The sequence below is a fragment of the Acomys minous genome (genome assembly GCF_964271855.1).
Source record: "Acomys minous genome assembly, chromosome: 17".
NCBI classification, from domain to species: domain Eukaryota; kingdom Metazoa; phylum Chordata; class Mammalia; order Rodentia; family Muridae; genus Acomys; species Acomys minous.
The window spans coordinates 39789841-39816342 of NC_140500.1; the positions used below are offsets into that span (position 1 = coordinate 39789841).

Sequence of the window (26502 nt, forward strand, 5' to 3'; positions counted from 1 at the left end):
TGTAAGGTTTCTTAAAAATCAGCAACAGGGATGCTGGAGAACCAGCCAACCACAGATAATGAGATAGTGAAAGAAATGAGTGACAGTTCCAGAGAAACGTTGAAGAAATCCACTGACATGCTGAAGCTTTAGGAATTCTTACTGTTTAAACAGTATGATGGGTCTATTACAAACCTCAAAGACAAAATACATGGTAAACTATTGTGAGCTTCCCCACAGTGGTCAGAAAACACGCCCCAAATCAATGCTTGAGTTATCTCTTTTCTCAAAATTAATATACAGTTTCCAGTTATAATTTGAATTTATTCAACATAAAACATCCCAATTTTAGTTCTATCCTTTTAAAATGTTACTTGCCACAACTTTAGATTGACATTTTAGTATACGGCATATTCCATGCAATTAACCCTCAGGTAACTAATTTTCTTAATCACTCATTTTCTCAGTCTTCTAATGAATTAAAATGAAGTTATGCAGGAAAATGTAGTTAGATAAAAAGATAGTCCTGATGTCTGAAATATTTCAAACTCTATATGATAGTCAATTGTATATATACAAAAGCTGTCTATGTAAGCACAGTAGGGTTGCCTTTGGGTGGTTGTGAAACAAACATCATTTCTATTCCTCTCTAGTGATTTATCCTTCACACACTGATCAGATATTTATAACTGGTATTATAATTTCTTCTAAGAACATTAGTTTATCAGATGAACAATAGAGAATCTGGGATGTGTATATATTAAGCATGCTTTGTTGTCTGTTTAGAACAGAAAATCTGCAGTGTACGGGAAATACACACAAAATTATCCAAAAGAAACTTATTACCCAAAACATTCAGACAAAAAAGGAGGAAATGTTCAACATTTTCTCATAGTGTTATCTTATGGTGTCACAATTACTGTGAAGGTAAATGTCAGACTTCAGATTACTAAATACTTAAATATCTGAAAAATTGATAGAAATGATAATCATTCTAATGTCACAGCAAATGTCTAAACTTTACCAACAATAAGGTCGTTGCTAGGTACTGTATATAATTATATACATATGATTCCATTGACCCTCCTAATACCTAAGAGGCAGAGATAGGGTTTTATGTCTGTACTCATGAAGCTATCCTTAATTACAAGGACATATATATTGAAAGAATGACACATTGTAACCCTAGCATTTATGGTGTCAAACAGCAGGTCTATCTTTTCACTGGTTCTACTATGTGGTATCAAATATAACAAGCTCAACTAATCTTAATTATCCTTCCTTTCCCAAAGACAAAAAACTCAGCGATTACATTGGACTTTTTACTAGATAAGTGTTTGTTGCTGGTAGAAAAGAAGCATACTGTATAGATACAGTTTTCCAGTTTGTACAGTGTAGCAAAAGGAATCAGGTATCAGTCTTTTCTCCACCCTACTTTTTCCAGTCTTTATGCCTCACAGATCTTCATGCATTCCATTCCCAACTTGTCAACAGCCATCAAACTGTTACTATAGCTGCACAGGATGCTGAAGGAGTCTAGGAATATCCACACCCCCAGGAAAGGCTCCTAATCCACTGCTCACAGAAGTTTGAGCATAGATACACTAGCTGCTATGTCTGCAACTGCAGGATAACACTGAGTGTTCCTCCATTTTCTACACTCCTCACTTAGTGAATGAGAGCAGATTTTGAGCTTTATGTGACTCTGTATTGGCTCTGCTCTTGAGCCTTGTTTCTGTGCCTCAGTTTTTCCTGTTCTTATGGATATTTCTTAAGAAGTCTTATTATAGTCACTTTCAGAAAAGTATCCTTTCAAAGGAGATCTCCTGGAAGAGCAAATAGTTAGAGTCTTCTTACATTCTAATCATTTCTACTTCAGTTAAAATACCAACTGCAAGGAATCCTTAAATGTGTCTCAGAAATGGTGTTTCTAATATAGATGTTACATTTGCATAGAAATGGATGTCTGTAAAATTAAACAGCAATGACGTAAAGAGCAAGCAGTAGACCTCTTGTGCAAAACCATGCATAATTTATTTTTAGAACTTACTGTCCTACTAGACCAAAATTAAATGAAACTAACAGGAAAAAACAAGACATGTGGAAAAATATGAGACTGGGCAGAGTTGGGAAATTTTCTGGTTAAAATAAAAGGACAAAAATAATTGTTTTCTATTTCTCTTGTATTTAGGAAAATAAACACCCCTTAAGGCAACCAATAATAGAAAAGGTTTTAAGAGCCAATAGCCTAGGCTATGATTTTGTTTTTTTTTTTTTTTTTTAGGTTATGTTTTGTTGTTAGTATTATTTTGTGTTTTTGAGTCAGTGTCTTCCTGGTTGGCCTGGAACTTGTTAAGTAAACTCACAGAAATCTTCCTAGCTATGCCTCTCAGGATGCTAGGATTAAAGCTGTACATAACAACACCTGGATTAGATGACATTATTATTTAATAACTTTCAGTTGTGAGGATAAAACAATCTGAGTCTTGGATTCCATGTCTCCAGGAAATGTAAGTTCTTTACTTACTTTAAGTTACTTACATTTTAAAGAAAGTTAGTTTCTTTCATTAAGTAAATCAGTTCTAATTGAGCATGGTGGCACATGCCTGGTATCCAAGTTACTCAGGAGGCTATTGTAGATGGATAAGGAGTTTACTTTGGATACAATCTGAGTTTAAGGACACATGAAAATTTTAATTGTGCCTTATCAAAAAAATGTTTGAAAGGCGGAGGTGGTATAGCTGAAACTCGTGTTCCTCTTGGATAGCACTGATATTACAGGTGATAGAATCAGAGAGAAAATACAAAATACTAATTATTGAAAAAATAATTTTGCTGAAGTTTCCATTTTATCATGTAATTTTGTCAAAACTATAAATAAAATATTTTGGTTTTTAACAGCACCTCAATTGTAGAGTGGATAGCAAAACCAGAACTACGAAGACTGAAAACATATTAATAGTAACAGTTAAAGGGTTAATGTAAAATTTTTCCTAAAATATACTATCCGATTTAAATATTAATGTTTGTAATACACTTGTATATTATTTATGTTATGTAGAGTAGAACGTAGATTCTACATTAATCTGTATTTTGTAGTATATGGAAAAGCATGGGTTTTTTGTGAATCTACGTATATCCTTCAAGTTGCATTTCCTGACTCTCACCACTTAAGACACAAGCATTCACCCTGATCCTACTTGGTCATGTTTAAGCCTTGCTGAGAAGTGAACAGATTCAGATGAAGGCATACCTCACTTTGGAGATTTTTTTTTTAGCAGTATGTCTCAATATCAAAAGACAATTGTTATAGATAGAAAAAAATCCAACACTGTTGATCAAAGAAAAGAAACACCATGTATAAAAAAACTGGGCATTGAAAGTAATATTAATAATAATCATTAATTGAGTAATTACTATGTACTAGGCTGTAGGACAGGTGGCTTCCATATGTCATCTGAGTTAAATCCTCAGCTGGAAGCTTCTAACAATGCTAATTACCTGTTCAGAATGGTACTCACGTTTAGACAGATAATTTATACTAAATTATTACCTGCCAATTTTTCTTGACTTGAAGTTCCAGTGGGGGCTAATTAATTGTGATCCACCCTCTAATCCTTTTTAGTTTCCACCCACTCAATTATAAGCAGAAATGACTCTTACCTTCCCTTTGTAGGTTCAGCCATTCCTTTAGAGTCTACCTGGTTTGACTATGTTGACGACACCCTGCCATATTTTCTGGCAGCTCATTTATTCTAATCAAGGTAGATTGCTTTAACTTTTTATTGTTGCATCTTTACTTTGTTTTAAACGTACAATGGTGTGGGTGTATGCATTTTTGGGTCCATGCCATTACATGTGTGTGGAAGAAAGACTGTATAGGCTGCAGAACAGATTTCTCTCACCATGTAGGTCCTAGGAATTGAACAGAGTCATGAGGGCTTAGCAACAGGTTCCTTTACATGCTGAACCATTTCACTACCAATAAAAAAGTAAATTTAATATTTAATATCCCTGAGAATACCTTGGAGCTACAAAATACTCTGAATGGTCCTCGCAATGCAGATTAGTGTTAGACTGGATTTATAAGGAGTCAAGCTCGCCATGTTTTACACTGCCACTCTACACAAAGACTCAATTTCCCCTCTCAATTATAACCCACCTTCGTCTTTCCATATTTTATTAAAAATTCAATCTACAATGCAAGTCTTAATAATAAAGAAAGCCAACCAGAAGCAATTGTCTTCCAATGTTTCCTTGCACCCTAGATGAGAGATTTTTCCACGTTGTACTTCACAATGAGCATTGTTAAAGCCATTTCTTACTACATTTCTATTTTATAAACCATTTGCCTCTAATTTAAGTTCTCCCAGTTCTAAAATGCCACAGATATAAAAGCAGGGCCTTCTTTCTTCTTCCTTTCCTTCACTCTCTGTTTGTGCTTCTTAAATAAGTAGTGCCAAAATGAGGGCATTCTATTCCGTTCTCTCACATAGTTATGCTTTTTTGGAGTGAGCATCCTATTAATTTTATCCAAAGATAGAGAATGCATTTGTTAACCATCTGGCCTAGTTTAACCTGAATTGCAAGTTAAATTAAAGCTTACCACATGCCAGTCGGAACTATGCTTCAATTCAATACTTTTTAGCCCATAATTAGAATTTTCATTACTAGTGCTATTTGAGAAAGCTCATATTTCTTCTAGATTTCTTAAACTTAACTATCTACAGCTCAAACCCAGACCATCCCAAGTTCTCAGCGAGAGACTGGTACAGACAACCAGTTTCCTAAAATGTTTGTGTTTGGGATTATTCTTAACTTAAACCTAATTTCAGAAAATCCTGTCAGTGGCGATTTTCAATCAGACAGTGAAGCAGCATGGCAAAACCACTGAAGAATGCCTTTGTTAAATTTGAAAGCTGTTCAGCTAGCTGCTTTCATTTCCCCAACTTGAAATATTCATACAAAAGGCTTAGAATGTAACACTCTCCTTTGGGAACGTAAAATAGATACATTTCTGATTTCCACAGAAAGCAAGGCTACTGTTTTGGTAAGGGGTAAAAGTTTCTTGAGTGGTTGAAATGTGGTCATGATTCTATTTACTCTTCAGGATTGCTTTGGGGAAATGTCTGCATCCTATACATGCTGGATTTCCATTCCCTAAGATCATGCTTTACAAAGAGAGGCTTTCGAGACTTGAGTTGTCCATGAAGGAGAAACATGAATGAGATTATTGGTCTTTCACTGTGCAAGACCACATTTCAAATGACTACCTACGAAGTAAAGGGTGGGTCTTCACCAGGCACAGAATCTTCCAAGTGACTTTACCTTGAATATCCTATCTTTTAGAAAATGGAGAAATACAGTTCCAGAGTTTATGATCTACCTAGACTAATTTTTTTTTTTTGGTATTCTGAAGGGGCAACAGTATGTTTGATTGGGGTTGAGATGTTATGGATGCATTATTAACTCACAATAACCTAATTTTAAAATCTACAAATGGTTCATGAATAGTAATAGTGGTTGAATAATGGCATCTATACTTGCAATTAAATAACACATAAGAAATGTATATGACTTAAAATCAGTTACATCTCTTCGCTAGAGGAATGTCTCAGTCCTTTGCACTCTCATTCAGTTGAGATTCTAATTGGGGAATAAGAAGACTGATTAAGGTATAAGAATAATAGAAAATGGCAGTAAGAGTACATTCTGAAATATAAAGCTTGAAACAGAATGAAACTAAAATAAAATAACTATCAAGATTATCATTAATGGCAGGGATCAAATGGGGTCATAGTCAACAATTTCATCACTGATCTTTTTAAAAAAGATTTATTTATTTGTGTGCCTGATTCATTTATGTGTGCCACATGTAAGCAAGCAAGCAGGTGCTTATAAAAATTGGAAGGCAGTGTTAAATCTTATGCAAAATGAATTACAGGTGGTGTTAAACCACTGGATATGGTTGATGCAAGTCAGTGGTTGCATCACTCGGCAAGTCCTCGGCAGGAGCAGCCACTGTTCTAAAGCAACATCCCTGAGCCATTATTCCAGCCTCTTCTGATTTAGATCTAAGCAAAGTAAGCATTAATTTACATATGAATTATAAACTGAACTCCATCAGTTCAAAATGTGATAGAGCTGAAAATGATACCACATTTATCAAAAAAAGATAATTTGTGCATGATTTTTAAATAATTAACAATAACTCAAAATCACTCCTTTGCTATGCTTAGAGGAAGTGAAATATTGTCATGATTAATAGGAAACTAGGGGATTGAGCTTCCTCAATTTATTTTTTGACCTCATCTCAATTGTTTATAACCCTTCATATAAAGAATGTGATCATAAAATGGCATAATGATATTGAATTATTCTAATATTATAAGTAACATTTATTTAGTACATATTATATGCCATGTACTAGCAAGAACTTAGAAAAATAGTTTAAAAACATAACTACTGCTGTTGAGACATTTGAGAACAAATAGATGAAGAGTAGATATTTTTCACATGTTCAAATTACAAACAAAATTTTAAAAAAGTTGATCAATATATTGTTCTGTAGTCATTGGATTCTAAAACACCATGTCCCTCTTGCTCCTGCAAAATCTATGCATCAAGAAAATGAAATCAAATCACATTAAAGAGAAAAACATGTGAGTAGCAGTATGTTCTTTACCAAATATGTCTCACAATCAATATACAGATCCCTATATGAATGAGGCCGAAAACGCATATGTTTGTTTAGCTTTAACATATAAATTTTAAATTTAAGCAAGGCTTAGTGATGGGCTTCATGACTATCTTAAAGAAAGGAAATAAAAGTAACTTACTCTTTCTTTCAGATCGCTTCCAAAATAGACATAGAATTTATATTTCTTAAAACTGCCAATTATTTCAGTAGAAGAACAGGACTCTTGAGTGTGGCAGCTTTCATCCATCAAGAAAAGGATGGAGCCTCATGTCCAGGAGTATATATATTCTTCTTGATGTTTTTATAGCACTTAAGTTAATTTAATTTTTGAAATAGTACTGTAAAGAAATCACATTTATGCTTTTTGAAAAAAAAAAGGAAAAGAAATGTATTTCTGAAGTCAGATTGAGAACATGGCTTTAAAATGAACAGAGGTTTTGCATAGAATAGACCTGTGTTCTCTGAATCGTGTCCCTACATTTATTCTTAAAGAGAATTTGACAAGATATTTTAGGAAATGTACTGTTTTCTGTTTGTTTTTTTTTTATCTTTAACTACATTCTTAAAATAGAGGATGTTAATATGTCTGTGATAAAAATACAACCACAAGACTATTTGGCAAATGCTTGTCCATGACTGTAAAAATGGAAACAGCACAATAGACGATGAACTATTCTGCAGCTTGAGAGTGGCTGAAGAGTGAGTGCTACTGCAGCCCTCACTGTCTCAAATGAATAAATTAGCTTTTTGCAATAATGCAAACATAAGCCTCACTAGGTATTTTGTTTTGTTTCAGGTGAAAGCTGGCCACACTCTTCCTTCTTTTCTTGAGGCTCTCTACAACTCGAGGTGTTGCTATGACAAGGTGTCGCCTTCTGTAAATTGGCAGTGGGGCCTCAAGGCAGATAGCAAGACCTAAACAAGTCACTGAATACGGAAAGGTCAAGCTTGTGTCTACAGAGAGCATTCGTCCATACTTTCTAGTCTCTTTGGTGCAGGGAGGTACTCTGCAGGCTACCAAAAGAGAAACCTTTCGACACTAGCTCAGCCATAAAATGTTTGACCTACAATATTAGCTGTTTTCAAAAATGCTAAGGCAGTTATGGCACAGAACTTGTGAATGTAGCCAACCAATGTCTGATTTGAGTTAAAGCCCATTCCATGAGAAGGAACCTATGCCCAACACTTCTTGGGTAACCAACAAGCAGAGACTAGATAGCCCAAAAACCTAGAGTGAAACAAACCATCATTGATCTAATAGAAAAAAAATCAATAAAATGACTCCTGTTGATACTTTGCTATAGTTATAGATCACCTTATCCAGTCATCATAAGAGAGGCTTCCTCTGGCATCAGATGGTAACAGATACAGAGACCTACATCCTGAGACTATGTGGCGAGGAGAGAGTTTTAATGGAGGTCTTCATCAAATCCCTCCCCTCAGACCTCAGAGAATCCCTTGAAGAGGAGACAGAACACTTGTAAGAGCTAGAAAGGAAGGAACATACCAAGAGAACGGACTCTCTGAGTCAACCAAACAAGGTGCATACGAGTTCATAGAGAAAAATGAAAAAAAGCTCAGGGCCTATGTGGGTCTACACTAGGTCTTCTGATTAACACTATAGTTATTAGCTTTATATTTTTTTTCTGGGACTCCTGACTGAGAATGAGTGGATGGTAACAATTCTGCCTGCTCTTGGGACTCTTTCCTTTGGGTTGCCATGTCTACCTTTGTTATGAGAGGGTTTTTTACCTTATATTTTTTTGTGATATTTGGTGGTTATATTTGAGAAGTCTGGTCTTTTCTAATGGGAGACAGTAATGGAGGGGATCTGGAGGGAAGGAACTGGGAGGAGCAGAAGGAGAGAAGCTATAATCAGGATATATTGTATAAGGAAAACACCTTTATTAAAAATATATTTTATTAATTTATTCATATTACATCTAAATTGTTATCCCATCCCTTATATCCTCCCATTCCTCCCTCCCTCCCAATTTCCCCTTATTTCACTCCCCTATGACTGTGACTGCAGAGGACCTCCTCCCCTAGTATATGCTCATAGGGTATCAAGTCTCTTCTTGGTAGCCTGCTATCCTTCCTCTGAGTGCCAGCAGGTCTCCCCATCCAGGGCATATGGTCAAATATGGGGAAAAAGAAAAGAAAACATCTTTTGAGGAAAAAAATTGAATGACTACAGAGTTCCATTTTTTAAGAGAAAATATGAGTCTATCAAATGCAAAAATGATACACAAAGAACTCCAAAATGAACAATAGGGTTTAACTATCATGATATAAAAATATGGAGCCTCAACACTAGCATGGTCTCCATGAGAAGAACACAGAGAATGTTGGGCTGTTTCAGCATCAGACATTGGGCTATTTAGACAACTGGTGGCAACCAGGATACTAGGAAAAATGATATTCATGGGAAAAGGAGACCTGTGCATAACAATAGAGATGAATAAAATTGTGTGCAAATATATTCTGCGGAAAACACAGAACTTATCTGAGGAAATGTCTTATCAAAGAATCTGGTGAATCTGTATATTAAAATGTTTCACATTTCTTTTCATGAGGGAGCAGCAAATCATAGCAGCAAGAAAAATAACTACATACCTTTACATTGGATAAACTATTTTTAAAATCATCAAATTAGTAGGAATAACAAAATCCATCTCTCATTTATTACTGAAAGTTTTCCAAAAAGGAACAGTACTTGTAGCATGGAGCTTTACCAGTAATCAAATGAGTGGCAACAGATCGAAACAGAGAGTAAAGGTACAGTGGCAGAGACAGCAATAAGTATGCTTACTGAAGTTTGCATAATAGTTATACATAAAACATATAGATAATTAATAATAATTAGGCTACTATACATCTCCTTACTTTGTCATTTAGATATTGGATTCTAGTATCATTTTTGCCTAAGGGATCACAATTTGTTGAGAAAATGATTAGAACAAAGACTAGGAAATGAAACATAGAATTTGAACCTGAAACATCTTGTGACACCACAAATTTAGGAAGTGCTAATGACACCAACAATCCATACATTCATGAAGACATAGGGAAGGGTACAAGATGTATATGGACAGATGACTCAGCAGTTAAGAGTCCTTCCTGCTGTTCCATAGGACCTGATCTGGCTTTCCTTAACCATGTCACTCCTGGTAGCCGAAGAACCAGTGTATTTAGCAACTTCTTTCTGCCACCTGCAGACATTATAGAAGTTGGTACAGGTGCACTCATTCCCACACAGATAATCATGCAGACACAGATTTAAATATAAGACAAAAAACATTGAAAAATCAAAGAATAAGAGCCAGCAAAAAAAGAGTTGCCAATACTGGAAACTGAAGCAACTTGAGCAAAGCAGTATTTACAACACAAAGTATAAAATTACAACCCAAATTGAAAATAATTGTTTATAATTTAGTACAGATATAAATAAATTATTTAAAATTAATAAACACAGAAGTATCAAATCTCTCAGGCTGAATTCTAAATAAATTATGTGGATTTAATATGAAACAGGAGGTAAAACAAAACTTCACATTCATGAACTATGGACTGCAGAAATTAACCTTCTTGAAAAGAATCAGTATAAAAGGAGACAACAAAAATGGTAATTTTACAGTGGAGAAAGCTCATAAAAATGACTGCAATTGGTAATGGAGGCTAACTCCAACATTCATAAATCATGGTGATAGAAACATATCCATGACATTACAAGATGAAAATGGGACTTTGCCTATGTGTAATTCCTCAACAAAAGTTGTAAGCACAGTATAATTAACATGTTCTTTTTTTAAAGGAGTACTTGCTTAGAATAAAACTAACCATCACTCTTTAAACAGTCAAGGTCATGCAAAACAAGTAGAGTCTAATCTAGTGCTTTAGCCAACAGTGTTGTATAGGGACAAGAAACTGTGAAACGTGCTAAGGACTCTTATGGGAATATGAATTAAAGACTAAGGCAAGTAGATAGACACATGAACTTTAGTCAATATAAGTTACTTATTTGTGACAAATGCACCACAATAATGGAAGTAATTAATAGCAAGTGAAGCTGTGTGGATTTATATGGTACTACTTTGTAGTAAATGCTCATTTTTTTGTGATCTAATATTACTTTTTTTCCCTTTATTAATTTATTCTTGTTACATCTCAATGGTTATCCCATCCCTTGTATCCTCCCATTCTTCCCTCCCTCCCATTTTCCCCTTATTCCCCTCCCCTGACTGTTCCTGAGGGGGATTACCTCCCCCTGTATATGTTCATAGGGTATCAAGTCTCTTCTTGGTAACCTGCTGTCCTTCCTCTGAGTGCCACCAGGTCTCCCCCTCCAGGGGACATGGTCAAAGGTGAGGCACCAGAGTATGTGAGAAAGTAATATCCCACTCTCCACTCTACTGTGGAGAATGTTCTGTCCATTGGCTAGATCTGGGTAGGGGTTTAAGGTTTACCGCCTGTATTGTCCTTGGCTGGTGCCTTAGTTTGAGCGGGACCCCTGGGCCCAAATCTGCCTATCATACAATTTGTTGTCTATTGGGGCCGAAGAATAATCTTAAATTGAGTTCTATACCAACATATGAAAATTAAACTTATTTTGTATCAATACACAAAATTCTACACAAAGGTTAAAATAACCTTGTGAGTAACAACTAAGGCCTTAAATTGAGGAGTAGACTCAATAATCTACTTTTTGTCATACCATCTCTCTGTATTCTTATTCCTCATTCTTTCTTTTCATCCCCTATCTCCAAATCTCAGAAAGAAAGATAAAGGGAAAAAGAAATATGCCTTAGTCCAACCTCGTTTTTCTCCCTGAATAAGGCCAATAGTAACTTATAACCAACTTCTGTGAAAATAAACATCTAAAGCCTAAGAAAGCAACTAAAAATCTACCCAAACCCCCTTGAGGGAAATGTGATGTCATTCTCTTATGGTTTGATGCTCCAGTGTTAAAAAGAGTTTTGGGTGACTGTTCAGGCAGCAAACTGTCTCTGTCATTTTTTTTGCACTTTGGAAGCTGCTAGCTTGCGCTCCCTGTTTCCTCAGGTAATTAATTTTATTTCTTGTCAAGTCTCTAGTGGAGTTGAAGACCAAATAGTTTAGCTTTACAATTAAGCTTAGTTGTTTAGGGGTTAAGAAGTTTTTACATTTAGGTAGATCTTTTAATTTGATAGTGATGAGATATGATAGATATAGATGCATACAGAATTTTAGATTCACCAAGATAGGAAAGCCGTTTTCTTCAAGGCTGCCAAATACAAATAGCCAAAACACTATGAATTGTAATGTCACTATAATTCCTGATTGTTTTGTGGTTCTTCTTGTTGTATACAGTTTATTTTATATATGTGTAATAATATAAATATATGTGTAAAAATGAAAAATATGTTAAAAAGAAACTATTGGGTATGAAGAGATGACAGCGTGGTTGTAAGCCTAACCTTTAATGGCGGGGCCATCTCTTCAGCACAGTGGTCAAATTTAATGTGCTTCATGATGTTTGCAGGCATCCTGATGTTGTAGATGTTTGCTCAGTATGAATGTAAATCCACTTACAGAACCAAGAAGAGACTTGATACCCTATGAACATATACAGGGGGAGGTAATCCCCCTCAGGAACAGTCATAGGGAAGGGGAATAAGGGGAAAATGGGAGGGAGGGAAGAATGGGAGGATACAAGGGATGGGATAACCATTGAGATGTAACAAGAATAAATTAATAAAGGAGAAAAAAAAGAAGATGAAATATTTTCCTAAGAGAAAAGAAAGAGGAAAATTAATCAGAAGTGAATGGTTATGATGGCCACTAACTTGTTAGGTTCCTAGTAAAGTGGAAAAGAGAGACCTTTTATAGCTCTTTACACACAAAGTTTCTTCTCCAAAAAAGGAATCATTCAAGTAAAGAAAAATGTGTATGTATGAATGTATATTTGTGCATGTGTGTTTCTAGCCATATGTAATATACATGTAATAGTAGTATGTTATGTGTGTTACACATCTATCTCTTGAATAAATTTATATACTACAAAAAAAAAGAACTTGGAGGGAGAAGCCAATTAATTTTTTCCATTATATAGAGTTATGTATACATTATTAAAGTGAAATCTAAAGCAAGTAACTCAAAGTAAGTTTAAATTAAACTTTCTTTAATATAATATTCTAAATCAGCTATATTTGTAAAAAGCAGTTACAGAAATTTGAATGCCTGAATAAAATGTGTCAAATTATTTAAAAAAAAAAAAAAGAGTGCTTTTGACTCTTATAGAGGCCCTAGGTTCAATTTGCAACACCCACATCATGGCTCATACAGAAGTATAACTCCAGTTCTAGGTGATCTGGCATCCTCTTCTTTCTAGGCACCAGAGATACACACATAATGCACAGAGATGTCCTCCTGACTGACTCACTGACTAATAAAAAGTTATTGAGAGAATGAGATATTCATTGCTACATGATTGCTGTGCTAATAAGAATAAGTGTCCAATTTGTCAAATGAGTGAATGAGGGAGTAATAGTGGCTGTTTAGGAAGATTAAACATGAATATTTCAAGTGCTGAACTCATAATTCACCCATAGTTCTGGGAAACTGTCAATACAGAATTACCAGAGAGCCCATTCCCCTTTCCTAATGAATGTTCAAGTTTGCTTCCTAGGCCAGAACAGCACTGCGGTTTCCAGGGTTAAAAACAAACAAGCAAACAAACAAACAAACAAAAACCAAACCAATCAAACAAACAAATAACTTTACTCATCATTCCTATTATGGGTTAGGAAATTTGGCACATGAATTCAATAGTTCCTCTGATCTTACAACAATTTTATTCTATATGTCAATCAACAAATCTATTTTCATTTTCACTTTATAAGAAAACTGATCCTCTTCACTCACCCCATAGCTATTGAAATTATGAGTAAGAGTGTCATTGCTTAGTTCAAATCTGCATTAATCAGAACACCATGGAGCCTTAAAGTATCAGAAAAAAACTCTAACATGTCTCCCATTTCTTGGGCTATGTTGTAACTCAGTATCAGAGCACTTTCCTAAAATCCTCAAGGCTTTGGATTTAATCCCAGAACTGGGAAAAAATATCAATATACTATTGATTATCTAAGTAGATGTATATGTATGTGCTTGTCGGGAGTTGTTGTTGTCATTCAAGTGAAAGCCTTGAAGATTTATCAGTCCTCAGGTTTGTGTACCTGGTCAACACAAGTGAGTATTACGTAGAGTTTATAAATTTTTTTATGTCAACATAATGTTATCCTATAATGCAAAACAAAGAACAAGAGCCTAAGATTAGGATTTCAGTATACATTCTGATATAAATGGGGCACAACCTGCTTATAAATATATTCTGTTCTCTACTAATTTAACTCAGAGAGAGGTCAAAGGGCAAGAAGTCAAACTGGAAATCATGAAGATAGTTGGTCAAATAAGAAAGAAAAGCAACTGTGAAGAACCTGTGACTATTCGATGTCTCTAACTGTGTTTATGTGGTAAAATAGAGTAGCTTTAATAATTTTATGTACCTTACAGAGCACTAAAGGCAAAGTTGCTAAATTATCTTTTAAAAAGCAATACAGAAAATATATTAAATATTTTGATTTGTTTACCAAAGTAGCAGCAAAGAGTTCCACGGTACACTTACTCTCTCCACGAAGAACTAATGTTTCTTTCAAGAGACGCATCAGTCAATCACACTCCACTGGCAGGGCACCTATGCAACTGAAGTGTTTCAGGGTATTTCACAATACAATTAATTTACAGCTTAGGCAATTAATAGTCTGTCATGTTCAACAAATGAGATGAAGCTGAGAGCTGAACAATGAAGATCATGTTCCCTTTCAAATCCCAACATAGAAAGTGAGTTACATGTCTCCAAGTCATAGCAATTACCATTTCGATGGATATTGTTCTAATTATTAGATACTTGCTTCTGAGGTTTAAGATGATGAGATTTGTAACTGCATGCTTCAGCTAGCCATCGGTAGGCATATGTGCTACACATCATATCCACTGACTGCAAACAGCATTCTGGATTGGATGCAGTGATTTGAAATATGCTTTCAGAGCTCTTTATAATCATCTCAAGAGAGGTTTTTTTTTTTAATGGATTAGTGACATCTAATCTTCTCATTGCCTCTGAATATTTGTTCAAATACTTATTTCTTCTTATTAAAACCATAGTTTGATTTATTTTTAAAGCATGCGTGTTTGCATGCTTGTTGCTTTGATATGTAAAATAAGATGCTTATTCTTGGAGTATTAGTAATCAGCAGACAATACATACGATAAATACTTTCACATTTGCCTTCCTTAAGATATTTGTTAACAATTAGCTTTGAAAGACTGAAAATATAGATCAGTTGGTAGAGTGCTGATAAGTCATTCAAAAAGCCCTGAGTTTGATAATCATGGCCATACCCACTGGCCATTGGGCCACACCTGTACTTCCAGCACCTGAGAGGTGGAGGCAGAAGAAGAAACAATCGGAGGCTTGCTTGGGTTACAATGAGACCCTACCTCCAAAAAAACCAATTTGCTGGATAATAAGATATTTATAGAAGATGGATATTGATGCAGAAATAGAGGATAGACCCACACATGAAAAGAGTAATCTGACATAAATATCACAGGTTATGAAAACGAGCTATGAAGTCAAATTTGTTAGTGTATAGTTATATACGCACTCCTCTATAAGAGCAGCAGCTACTAAGTCATCTCTTCAGCCATGATGTCCATATTTCTCTGGATATTTCATAGATTTTTATGATATAATACCATGGAAGTTTTTTCTGCATTAGTTTGTATTTAAACTCCTATTTATCCCCCATGGATTTTTTGGCATGGTATTAACATATCCTAGAATTTTTACAAACTGTGATATGCTTCCCATTATTTTTTTTTCATTACTGCCTGAATGAGATCATTACTTGGCCTTTCCACAAGTCCAGGTTACTTTTCTGCTTTGCTTTCTGTAATGATTTTATTTCATTTATTGAATTTTAATTTTTTCTCAGTTTCAAAGTCCTTGCTGAGTTACTGACTCATGAGGCAGAATTATTGCCTAAGTCTTGGCTTCAGCACCTTGCTTTGTTCTCCAGATTGTCTGGATCCCCCCAGACGCCTTCATTTCTCATCTCAAAACTGTAGCTTTGAAAAGTTTTTCTGGGATTGCCACCATTTTTACTATCTTTGGAATTGGCCATTGAAGAGTTATGAGTTTCAAAGGTATGCAATGCCTTTATCTTTAATATTTCAACTTTGTAATTTAGATTGGTTTGACATTTCGTTAAATTTGATGGGGATCTTATTAGGCGGTCTTGCATTTTATCACTCACAAGAGAGAGTAGTAACAAAAATAACAACAAAGTTCCACCAAAAATTTGAATGTGCAAAATAGAAAGCATCAACTATATCTTTAATAAAGGTATAAAAATAAAGTGATCAGGATATAGTTTAAATAAGCTGTAAATTTATGAAAGTTGAAGATAATAAGGAATGAGTGAGAAAAGGAAAGTGTTATGGAGAAAGGAAAAGAGAAAAGAATGATTTTCTTGACTTCACTCTAGTCTTTGGCCTCTTCCAGTCATTACTTATATTAGAGATAATGCATACGTAAGTCAAGTGAGAAAGTCATGTAACATAGTATTTAGTGTATGGTGGACTTCATTTTTAATTTCTGGTTTTGAATTATAGTTTAATTATAACACTTCCCTCTTCCCTTTCATCCCTCCAAACTCTCATGTTCTCCACTTCTTGTTCTCGTTCAAATTCATGGCCTTTTTTTCCCCATTAATTTTTGTTATGCACATGCAGTTTGTATATATGTACAATTATTCATATATAAATATATATTTCTAAATATTACCTGGTCACTCTATATAATGTTACCTGTTTGTATGTTTATTTTTAGGACTGACACTTTTGTATTGGAGAACCAGTTGGTGTGCTTTTCCCTGGGGAAGACTATTTGTTTTAACTAAAGGGCAATGTGTGTTGCGCCTGTGTGATTAGATTCCTCATATGTACAAGTGAACAGGGGTGCCAGAAAATTTACAGACTATTGTGATCTGCTTAATGTGGGTGTTGGGAACTTGGAAAAGCAACAAATACTCTTTGGCAATGAATCACATGTCTATCCCCAGAAGCAAGACATTTTTTAAAAATGTTATAAAATCAGGACACAATAAATAATAATCAAGTAAATGTAGAGAAAATAAAGGCAATTTTTAAATTTCCATCATTTTTTTTTCATTCCGAGGACATAGAGGTGAAAACATTCATTCTCCAGGCTTCTCCTCTGTTATTCACTTGGTGTGAAGAACTCTGAATCCAAAACCTGTGAGTGACCAGAAGGGGCTGTTTCCAAGTTGAGGTAGATACTTGCTTTCCTAACAGTGTGATAGGCTGACCTCTCATCAGTTTAATTTTTGGACATGTGGGAGGGGTGTGCCAAAACAAGGAATACCTGAACAGCCCTCAAGCTTTTCCTAACAGCTTGATCCCAAGAACTCCAAGACTTGCAGTCTAGGATAAGGGGAATTCCCTTGTGCAAGTGTGGTATGGAAGATTCCCAAGCAGCCTTGGTGTCTGCTCTGTCTCTGAGTTGGGCATAACCAGTCTGAGGAACAAGCAGATCTTCATTGGTCGGGTAGAGAATGAGATCTGAGTAATCCTGTATTTCTTGGCCACAAAGTTCTCTATCTTATAACCCTAACTCAGATTCACCCACAGCTGGTTTCTCTCTTCTTATCAAAGTTTGGGTGGCAGCTTCATAAATAGACTTACCTGAAGCTGGTTTGCACTTCCCACTCAAGAACTTTGCCCATGGCTCTAAATCCGAGTGAAATTTGGTTTATGGGATCTGTAATGATTCTCTGGTGGCTGCTTGTTTAGCCAGTGTAAAAGGAGAAGGATTTGGGGTTTGAATTATAAAACTTTTTATTTTCTACCTTTTCTAGCCAATAGAATTTGATTATAAAATATGTCCTGAGATGATTCAACTTTAGCACAGGGATAATGTTAGCTATGCTAGTGTCGGCTTCCTGTATAGGGTGAAAAGCGCTTTTTTCACCTGTTTTTGCAGAATTCCAGCATAGGAGCCTGTGGCATTCCAGAAGCTTTCTTTCTCTGCTTTGCCTTCATCCCTACTTGGGGAGTGTTGGGAATTCTTTCTTTGCCTTATCATGTCCTCTAGATCTCCACAACAGGGTCTTTTGCTTCCATAGCAATATAATAGACATATGCTTTGTTTATCCATGTTGCTTACTGTCACATACCCCTGACTTTGCATTTTACCTGAAGTAATATGTCTTGCTATTTCTCTTTAATTTTCCCTTTTCCTTTCTATGTAGTTACTAATCGATATCATAATAAGAAGACACAAAAGCAAAAACAGATTCAATGAAGTAAACTGTTCACAGAGTAAAGCTAGATATTTAGATATATTACAACCTCACTTTCAAAACCATGGTATTTATGATACTTATTATACAACATAAAATACTAATCCAGTTAGTTGAACAGTTAATAATTATAAGTAGGAAAAAATCTAGTCCATATAAACAGACATATCAATGACCAAGGTGGTAGAATTAGTAAACAAAGACTAAATCTCATATAAACAACAGCATTACAACTGAAATAACTACAAAGCTGTCTGTTTCAGGAGGTATTTATTTTGGAGACTTAAGGACAATACAGGAGACAGAGACTAGGGCAGAAGAGACAAGTTTAAGTGCTGGTAGCAAAGCTCAAATTGTCACAAAACAAATATAAAATGTAAACTCCAAAAGCAATGCTACCATAGTTTGTTTCAGGGGATGCATCATATTACAGTTTCAATAAAAATGTAGCGTTACACTAAAAATGCAATCCATATAGAAAACCCTTAGCCAACTCAAACTTATATATGGTAAAGATTTTAGAATTATTCAACAGGGAAATTTGATCTGAATTGGTGATTTTCAGATGTGATGCTATTAACAAACAGTAATTTTGAATCACTGTGACCATAATGCAAGGAGATATAACTGAAAACATAAACAACATTCAGGAACTGGGGAAATAATTCTAAGAAACAGTCAACAAGAAGATGCTGGACATAAAATACACGAATGCAAAGGAGGAAAACCCTGCTGAGGTCTGATGCACAGTAGGTGGATGATGACTAAGTGAGATGAGTGAGCAGGTACATCGGCAGAAGCACTGCCCAAGTTGAAACCCAAAAGGAAGGAAATAGAAAACATTATAATATAAAAGAGGTGACAGTGAATAACGGTATAAAAGATATGCCATGGGATGTACAGAGGATGACAAAAGAAACAAGGAAAAATTTGAAGTAAAGCCTAAATGCTTTTAAAATTAGTGATAGATACCAAACTGTAGGTCTCAGGGCTAGCCAAATACCAAGCAGGGCAAAGGCAAAAAAAAAAAAAAAGGTTTCAGGGTGAGGATTAGATTTCATAAATGTCAAAGTACACATGGGGCATTACACACACACACACACACACACACACAGTATTTCTTCAGGAATTATCTCTTTCTACTATATAAAATATTTGCTAAGAATGAGAACTGGCAATAAAGATGATATTTTGTTTTTTACTTTGTTTTTGCATTTCTCCATCCTATGCAGATGTTGCCTCTTCTTCTGCCTGACTTTGTTTCTATTTCTGCCTCTCTTTCTCTCTAATATACCTGGCCTTGTGCAGTCATTACGTGTCTTCTAGAATACATCTTGGTAACTACTGGCTTAGCAAATTTAATAATAAATAATTGAATTCACTTCTCTCCAAACCAGCTAACTTTTCTAAGTGCATTATAGACTATGTTTTAAAAAGCATGGTTTGTCTAGAGTTTATAAAAATTAAGAGTAAACCTATAACTCTAAGTTTTTAATTTAAAAATCTAAGAAGCTGGTTTCATTTTCAGATTATGAATTACAAAAAAGATAGTTGTGTAGATTTAAATATCATAACAATTACCCTTCAACAAAACACCATTTATAAGTGCCAAAATTTGTAAAAGACCAAGAATTACTTTCATTATTTTGTTACATTTAATAAATATTATTAATTTTCTGAAACCAATTGGCAAGCATATATAAAACCTTTTCTGTGGTTAATTCACATTTGAATATTTTCCAAAGTATAACAAACAATTTCAAAATTTAAAACTGTGCAATATCATAGAAAGTGTTCTAAATTCTCTTTCAACCCAGTGGATGTTGAAACTTTGGGTTCCAACACTATGGTACTTCAATTCAGTATTTATAACAGTTTAAGAAACACAATCTTGGCACTGATTAATCAAACCAAATAAAATTCATGGAACTGTACTCTATAAAACTAATTCTGTTATGAAAATTTCTATGAAGAATACTTAAGGTGGCTTCACCATCTTTTCAGCTCTCAATTGATACTGTTTTGTGAAATAGTTCTTTTTGTATAAGGTTAACAGTAAGCATAATTTTTCTCTTTTATTCTTTATTTTATTATTACTTAAGTAGTTTATTCAGATTACATCTCAATTGTTTTCCTGTCACTTGTATCTTCCCATTCCCCCCTCCCTCCCTCCTTCACCCTATTCCTCTCCCATAGGTCTGTGAAAGAAGGGAACCTCTTTCCCTACCATATGGTCGCAGCCTGTCAGGTCTCATCCTGGTACCCTGCTTACCTTTCCTCTGGGTGCCACCAGACCTCCCCACCACGTGGGAATTAAGCATAACTTTTCAATCAGCATCACTTTCTTTCTATATAAACCTATTTTAAAATTTTTATGATATAATATTATTTTCCAACTCAAGTGTTCCCAAATTAAATATTGATGGTTTATTTTTATATAAAATAATTTAGGTGCTCTCTGGTGATTTTAAGATTATAAATTTTATCTTGTTTAGATTTTCAGTTTTTAAAATGTTTCTGTAACCATAGTACAAGTAAAATTCAGATATTATTTATTTCAATTTGTTCCATGGGACTCATTTTTTTCAGGACTTTATGTACATCTAGTGGGTTTTTATTTCATTTCTTCCACATTTTGCAGTTGGTTTTTGTTTGTTTGTTTGCTTGTTTTAGCATTAACATATGACAGGATCACAATCTTGCAGCTGAATGATGTGGCCTATGTCTTACTGTATTCTCCCATTTTCCAATGTCTTAAGCAAAACCTTCTGAAGAGAGACACAAATTTTTAGTATTATTCTAAGTTGATACCTATAAATACAGATATAGTTATTCTTTACCCTTTATGAGATGGAGAGAGAGAAATAAAGGAGAGGAGGTAAAGAGAGTGTGGTGAGATGGACTAAAGAGGAGGCAGAGGACATAGGAGAAGGAGAGAGAAAAGAGGTGAAAGAAGATAAAAGGAGGAAAGGTAAGACAAGAAAGTCAGAAACAAGAAGGGAGGGGTGGCTGTGGCAGTGGTTTAGTTTACAATGGACTTCAACATTACAGAAAACATAAATGACATGAGCAGTCCGAACTTCAAGGGAAACATGCTGCCTCCCTTCTTCTTCTTCTTCTTCTTCTTTTTTTTTTTTTTGTTGTTGTTATTTCCTTTTTTGTGTGTGTGGCTTCATTCCTTCTATAGGCTCATAGAAACAAAGACAGAGAGACTAATGTGTTGGTGAGAGAGTATAAAGCACAGACACTCTGAAACTAATATTGTAATTGGAACACCTCCACTCACTGAAGCACTGGTTATCCAAATTGGAATGGATTTCACACTATGGCTTCAGAATAAATCAGCGAACATTTACTGGCTAAGTGACAGTGCTGAACTAAATATTTTATATGTATTATCCATTATTACTTCCCTCGCCAACATTCTAGGCAAGGAAGCTAACAATTTCTTTTGGAGAATATGCCGATGCACAGAAGTTGTATACTTTCGCTAATGATCATATAGCTCGTGAGAAAATCAGGAATTGAATTTGTCTCCAATTATTTCAAATGCAGCTACCTTATTATTTATTTAAATGTTCCTAACTTTTTAAGACAGGTTACTTATTTATCTACCCTAAAATCATTTTCACATTTATAATGAAAGATATCATTCCGTAAAATTTTCTATCAGATTGTTGAGAACTACCCTCAAGTAATTTCATAGTGTTGTTCTTATAATGTAATTTATTTAATTAAGAAATATTTCCCTATGACAAATATTATAGACCAGTGTTCTTTTCTGATACTTTATTTCACTGGTTTTCTTTTTGAAATAATCCTCATGGTATTATTGACATGCTTTTCATGAGTGGTGTCACTATGATTCTGAGAAAGTTTAGAATAATACAAGTCTCTCTTGAGCACAAACCATTATTTATGTATTACTTAATTAAGAATCATTAATCAACCAATAAGTAACTGGGTAAGTACTATGGGACAAGCACTATATAAAAATATATATGTATATAAAATGTATGTATAAAATACAATTAGATAAATACTATGAGACAAGCACTGTATAAAAATGAACCATCTTTATTTCATTTGATAAGAAATGAATCATATAAGAAATATGATTTGATCACTTCACCCTAACAAGGGTGCTTTTCTTGGCCACTGTAGATGAGGAGGAGCTCAGGCCTGATGCAACTTGATGTGCTGGGCTGGGTTGGTAGAGGGGCTCCCCTTTTCCAAGGACAAGTGGAGTGGGGATAGCAGGAAGAGGGTGGAAGATAGGGACCAGGAGAGGAGGGAGCGGGCTGTGATCAGGATGTAAAGTGTATATATAAATTAAAAATAAATTTTAAAAAGGTTCACAAATGTATGCAATATTATTTACTGAGAAGAAACTAAGAGTCAGAAGTGATTACATGTACTTCTGGGTACACTTAGTAAATAAAAAAGACCTACACTTTTAAAGATATTTTTCAGTGTCTGGAAGATCGATCAGTATTTCATCACTGTGGGGGTCACATCAGAAATAGCCTTTAGATTAAAGATAATCCTTTATTGTTCAAATTCAGAACTTATTCTCATGTTTCTTAGGACATGTTCTAGAGATGGGAAAAATCACTATGAACTGGGGTTTCTAAGAAGATGGTAAATCAAAATTTGTCCTAGACCAGTAGCCAAACTCTGAACTTAACTGAATGAATACCAGGGTAACTAATGTGTACACTAATGTTTGAAAACAGAACTGATCTGCCAGACAGTTTCTTTGGTGCATACTTCTGTTTACCTGCATGAAAACAAGACTCAAATGTCATGAAAAGCAAAGGAATTTTCCTGATGTTCTGTGCCTATAATGTAGATATTTTGCTGGCTTAAAGGTCAAACCTGTTGCTAACGTACTTTTATCTGAATAAAACAAAACTACCTAGGGCAGATTGGGCTCAATGCCGAATATCCATTGTGAACAATGGATGTTAATTAGTCTTATTTGGAGGAGAGTGGTGCAGGGTTTTAACTTATAAGGACTGCTGATTAATTAAGCATGAAGACACTCCAGGCAATCTATTTCTAAGTGTCAGAAAAGAGTGAAGGGTATGTCAAATGCTCAATGAGTTGCCCAACATCTTGTACAAGTGCACATTCTCTGTGGCATTGAGTGTGTTACGTGGGACACAATGTGTTCTGGATATATCTACAGCTACAATCACTTTCTAACTATTAGACATTTTGTTGTTGTTTTAATTCCAATCAGAAAGTCCCACCATGCACGGCACTTGAAATCTGTTTGGTAATTTCCCTTAGAGCAATGTTTGAATAATAAAAAGTTTTTTTTTTAAATTAAAGCAACCATTAAAAAAAAACAACCTTACTTTCCAAGGGCAAAGCATTCCAGTTTTACAGATGAATCCTTTGCAGCTTGTATTGTTTCAGGAAAACGCACTTCAATCTTTGGCTCATATTCCCCCATGACACCTGTTAAATACCAAAACAGCTAGCAGAATTTCTGGAGAATAGAAGTTTCCTACGAAGTAAATGCTTCATTAACCAAAATGTGACTCTTGGATTTTAATCAGAGTTAGGGCTTCCAATCATCAGATGGACACATGCTTCTGGGTTTTCAACAGAGATCCTTCACTAGGGACATCTAGGTCTACTCTCCATTTGTGGAACTCATGGGGCCAGAAGTATTCTTGGAGCAGAGAGGAAGATTCAGTTACCACTATCAGAAGTCTGATATGGCACCACAATGCAAAAAACCACTATTTCTGCAGCAAAACCAATAACATAACTACACACATGAAATTTACGTATGTGTATTAAAATAAGCACAATAGGTTTTGCTGCTTAGTAGCACATTTGTAAAAGCTGTATTTTCACCATTGTAAGGTTTTTATAAGGAATTATTTAATCAAGGTTAGTGTTCTAAGATGTCATAAACACGCTATCTGCCAGAGGAGTTGTAACTAACAAAATTATTTCTAGGTTAATTTTTAGCTGAATTAATCAATACAATATTGGGATTACTTTTAAAACTTCAACTATTTTATAAAGTGATATGAAAACATCAGAGTAGCTCATTTCTGCTCTAAGTAAATGAATTTGTATGGTCACTGAGAGTCTAGGAAGTTCAGAAATTACAATCTATATGTAAAATATAAATATCTAATTTTCAAACCCCAACTATTGTAATATCCCAATCGAATGCTGAAATTGGATGCTTTTAGTTTGCTTTTCTTATTTTCTGAAGAAGTTGTAGTTCTTGCATGCCATCTTTTAGAGGACTTAATTGATTTGTATTACATATTATGTTTACAATCTACTTTTACCATTTAAATAATGAAGGGAGCAGAGGAGGTGAGAGAAGAAAGAAATTAAAAAGGGGGAAATAAAAATTAAGAGTAAACAAAAATTAAACGGGAAAATGTTGTATAATCTTCATGCACATTGTTAACTTATGCACTTTTCCACTCATGAACAGAGTACTCACAGGAAGGGATGAAATGAACTTATAACTCTAATGTTTGCTAATATCTCAAGAAAAAAACCTGCAAAAATATATGAATAGTTACGGACTGCGAAACTGCTGCCAGGAGAACTCTGAGGAGCTGGCTTCATATTTCTGTTAGCTTGATTATCATTATAGCCTTGCTTGTCTTAAACTCCTCAGGGGGGACAAAATTCTATGAGGTACTGCTTTTCAAGTTCAAAATCTGATAATAAAATGAACTAACAGATTTTTTTTTTATCTTTACATATCCCACTCTAGACATTTAATTAGAGAATCAACTAGAGGATTTTTTTCCCACTTAGTTGACTTCCTAGCTCACTAAATCCTGCACCAGCTCTGATTTGACTAAAGCTACAAAGCGCATCAGAGGCCAATCTGAGTCCCACTCCTTAGAGATACAATTTAGCATGAATCTTCTACTCCATCATTGTTTGGAATGCTTTGTTTTCCTTTGAAACAATATTTCTTGTTTTCCATTTTGCCAGCCAGGTAAATAAAGGTAAATAAACAACAGCAGCAGAATATTGGCAAGGATGGAAAAGAAAGAGGACAACAAGTGAGGTCGCAAAATATGTTAATCGATTCAAGTATGAAAATTTAGCAGACTCCACATGCACACATACACACACGCCAGGTCCCCTCAGACAAGAGCAGTTTTATACACCAGTCCTTAAGCAATGAGAAGACAAGCTCTTCTGGTGCCAGAAATGAAATGGCACAGTATACCCAGAAACATGTAAAATTTACCATGTGGGTATTGAACTCTAGAATTCTCTCTCTCCTTTTTTTTAATTTTTAGTAATGTCTCATCTCCATTATGTTTGTGAATTTCATCTAAACCCTAGTGATTTTGATTCCAATTACGAGAAGAAAACAAAAGGACCTGAAGCCCTCCCCATAATTTAAGAGTCCCAAAGTGGAGTCTGGAGATAATTCATGGTCTTACCATCAGTGCGCTGCACTAAAGGAGTAGGTGGTCCTCGGACACTTCTATGGGCCTCTTTGTTTGTGATGAAACAGGTATAATTGCCCACATCAGATGGTTCTACTTTGGCAATGTACAAGTTTCCTGTGTCTTGAGATACAAATCGTCTAGTGTCTTCTTGAACATACAAGGGGTTATCGTTGAAGGTCCAAGCATATGATAAATCTGAAAAAATAGAAAAAAAAAAGAAAAGAAAAATTCATTATCTGTACTGCAATTATTCTTATCTACAAATCCTGGGTTCTGTTTAATCATTACAACAAAATTTGTACTTATGAAAAACAGTAAATGAAATATTTTCTATATCCAATAGATACTTCAGTTTGAGAGATAAAATTTTTTCTTCTCCATTACCATTTTTTATTAAAAATACAATAATAGGATACTTAGAAAATTAATAAGTAAGTTTCTTGAGCAAAGCCCACAGAGTATATAAAGCACTGCTAGTTAGAAGGGTCACAGTAAGTTTTCAATGGTACTCATTGCAAAACAGCGCTTTGTGATGTTTTCTGAAGGAGTAAGCACATTTAGCAGCTGAAAAAGGAGCCAAGAACTGTGATGGGTAACTTTAGTTGTCAATTTGACACAATGTAGAGTCAACTAGAAGATGTTTTCAATTAGAAGTTGTCTACACTGTTTTGGCCATGTCTGGAGTAGAGATTTCTCTTCATTATGTTAATTGATATGAGAAAATCCAGTCCACTGAAGACTGGCAACCATCAGGGAACAACTGGTGAAAAGCCTCCCCCAACCATTGAACTGCTAAAGCAGAGGCATGGTCTTTCCTGAGCCGTCTGAGCTCCATCACCCCAGTATGCTCTGAGATCTGTCTCCGAGGCACACCTCATTTCTCAGGTCCCATATCTTCCTGCAATCCCAGAGACCAAAAGCCATCAGAGACTACCAGTTCTTG

At 34.9% G+C, this 26502-nt stretch overlaps 1 protein-coding gene across 2 annotated transcripts in view; it reads right to left on the bottom strand.

Moving 5' to 3' along the window:
- Positions 1-26502, bottom strand: part of LOC311588829 (contactin-6) — a 324841-nt gene that overhangs the window by 90736 nt on the left and 207603 nt on the right. The window contains exons 6-7 of one of the 2 annotated variants that reach the window (XM_084766812.1): positions 25551-25754; positions 23466-23568 (exon numbers count right to left, since the gene is read on the bottom strand). In XM_084766812.1, coding sequence (XP_084622938.1) covers positions 23466-23568; positions 25551-25754 — 307 coding nt within the window. Of the gene's footprint in view, positions 1-23465; positions 23569-25550; positions 25755-26502 lie in introns of those variants that run through there. The other variant, XM_084766813.1, reaches the window with a different exon arrangement.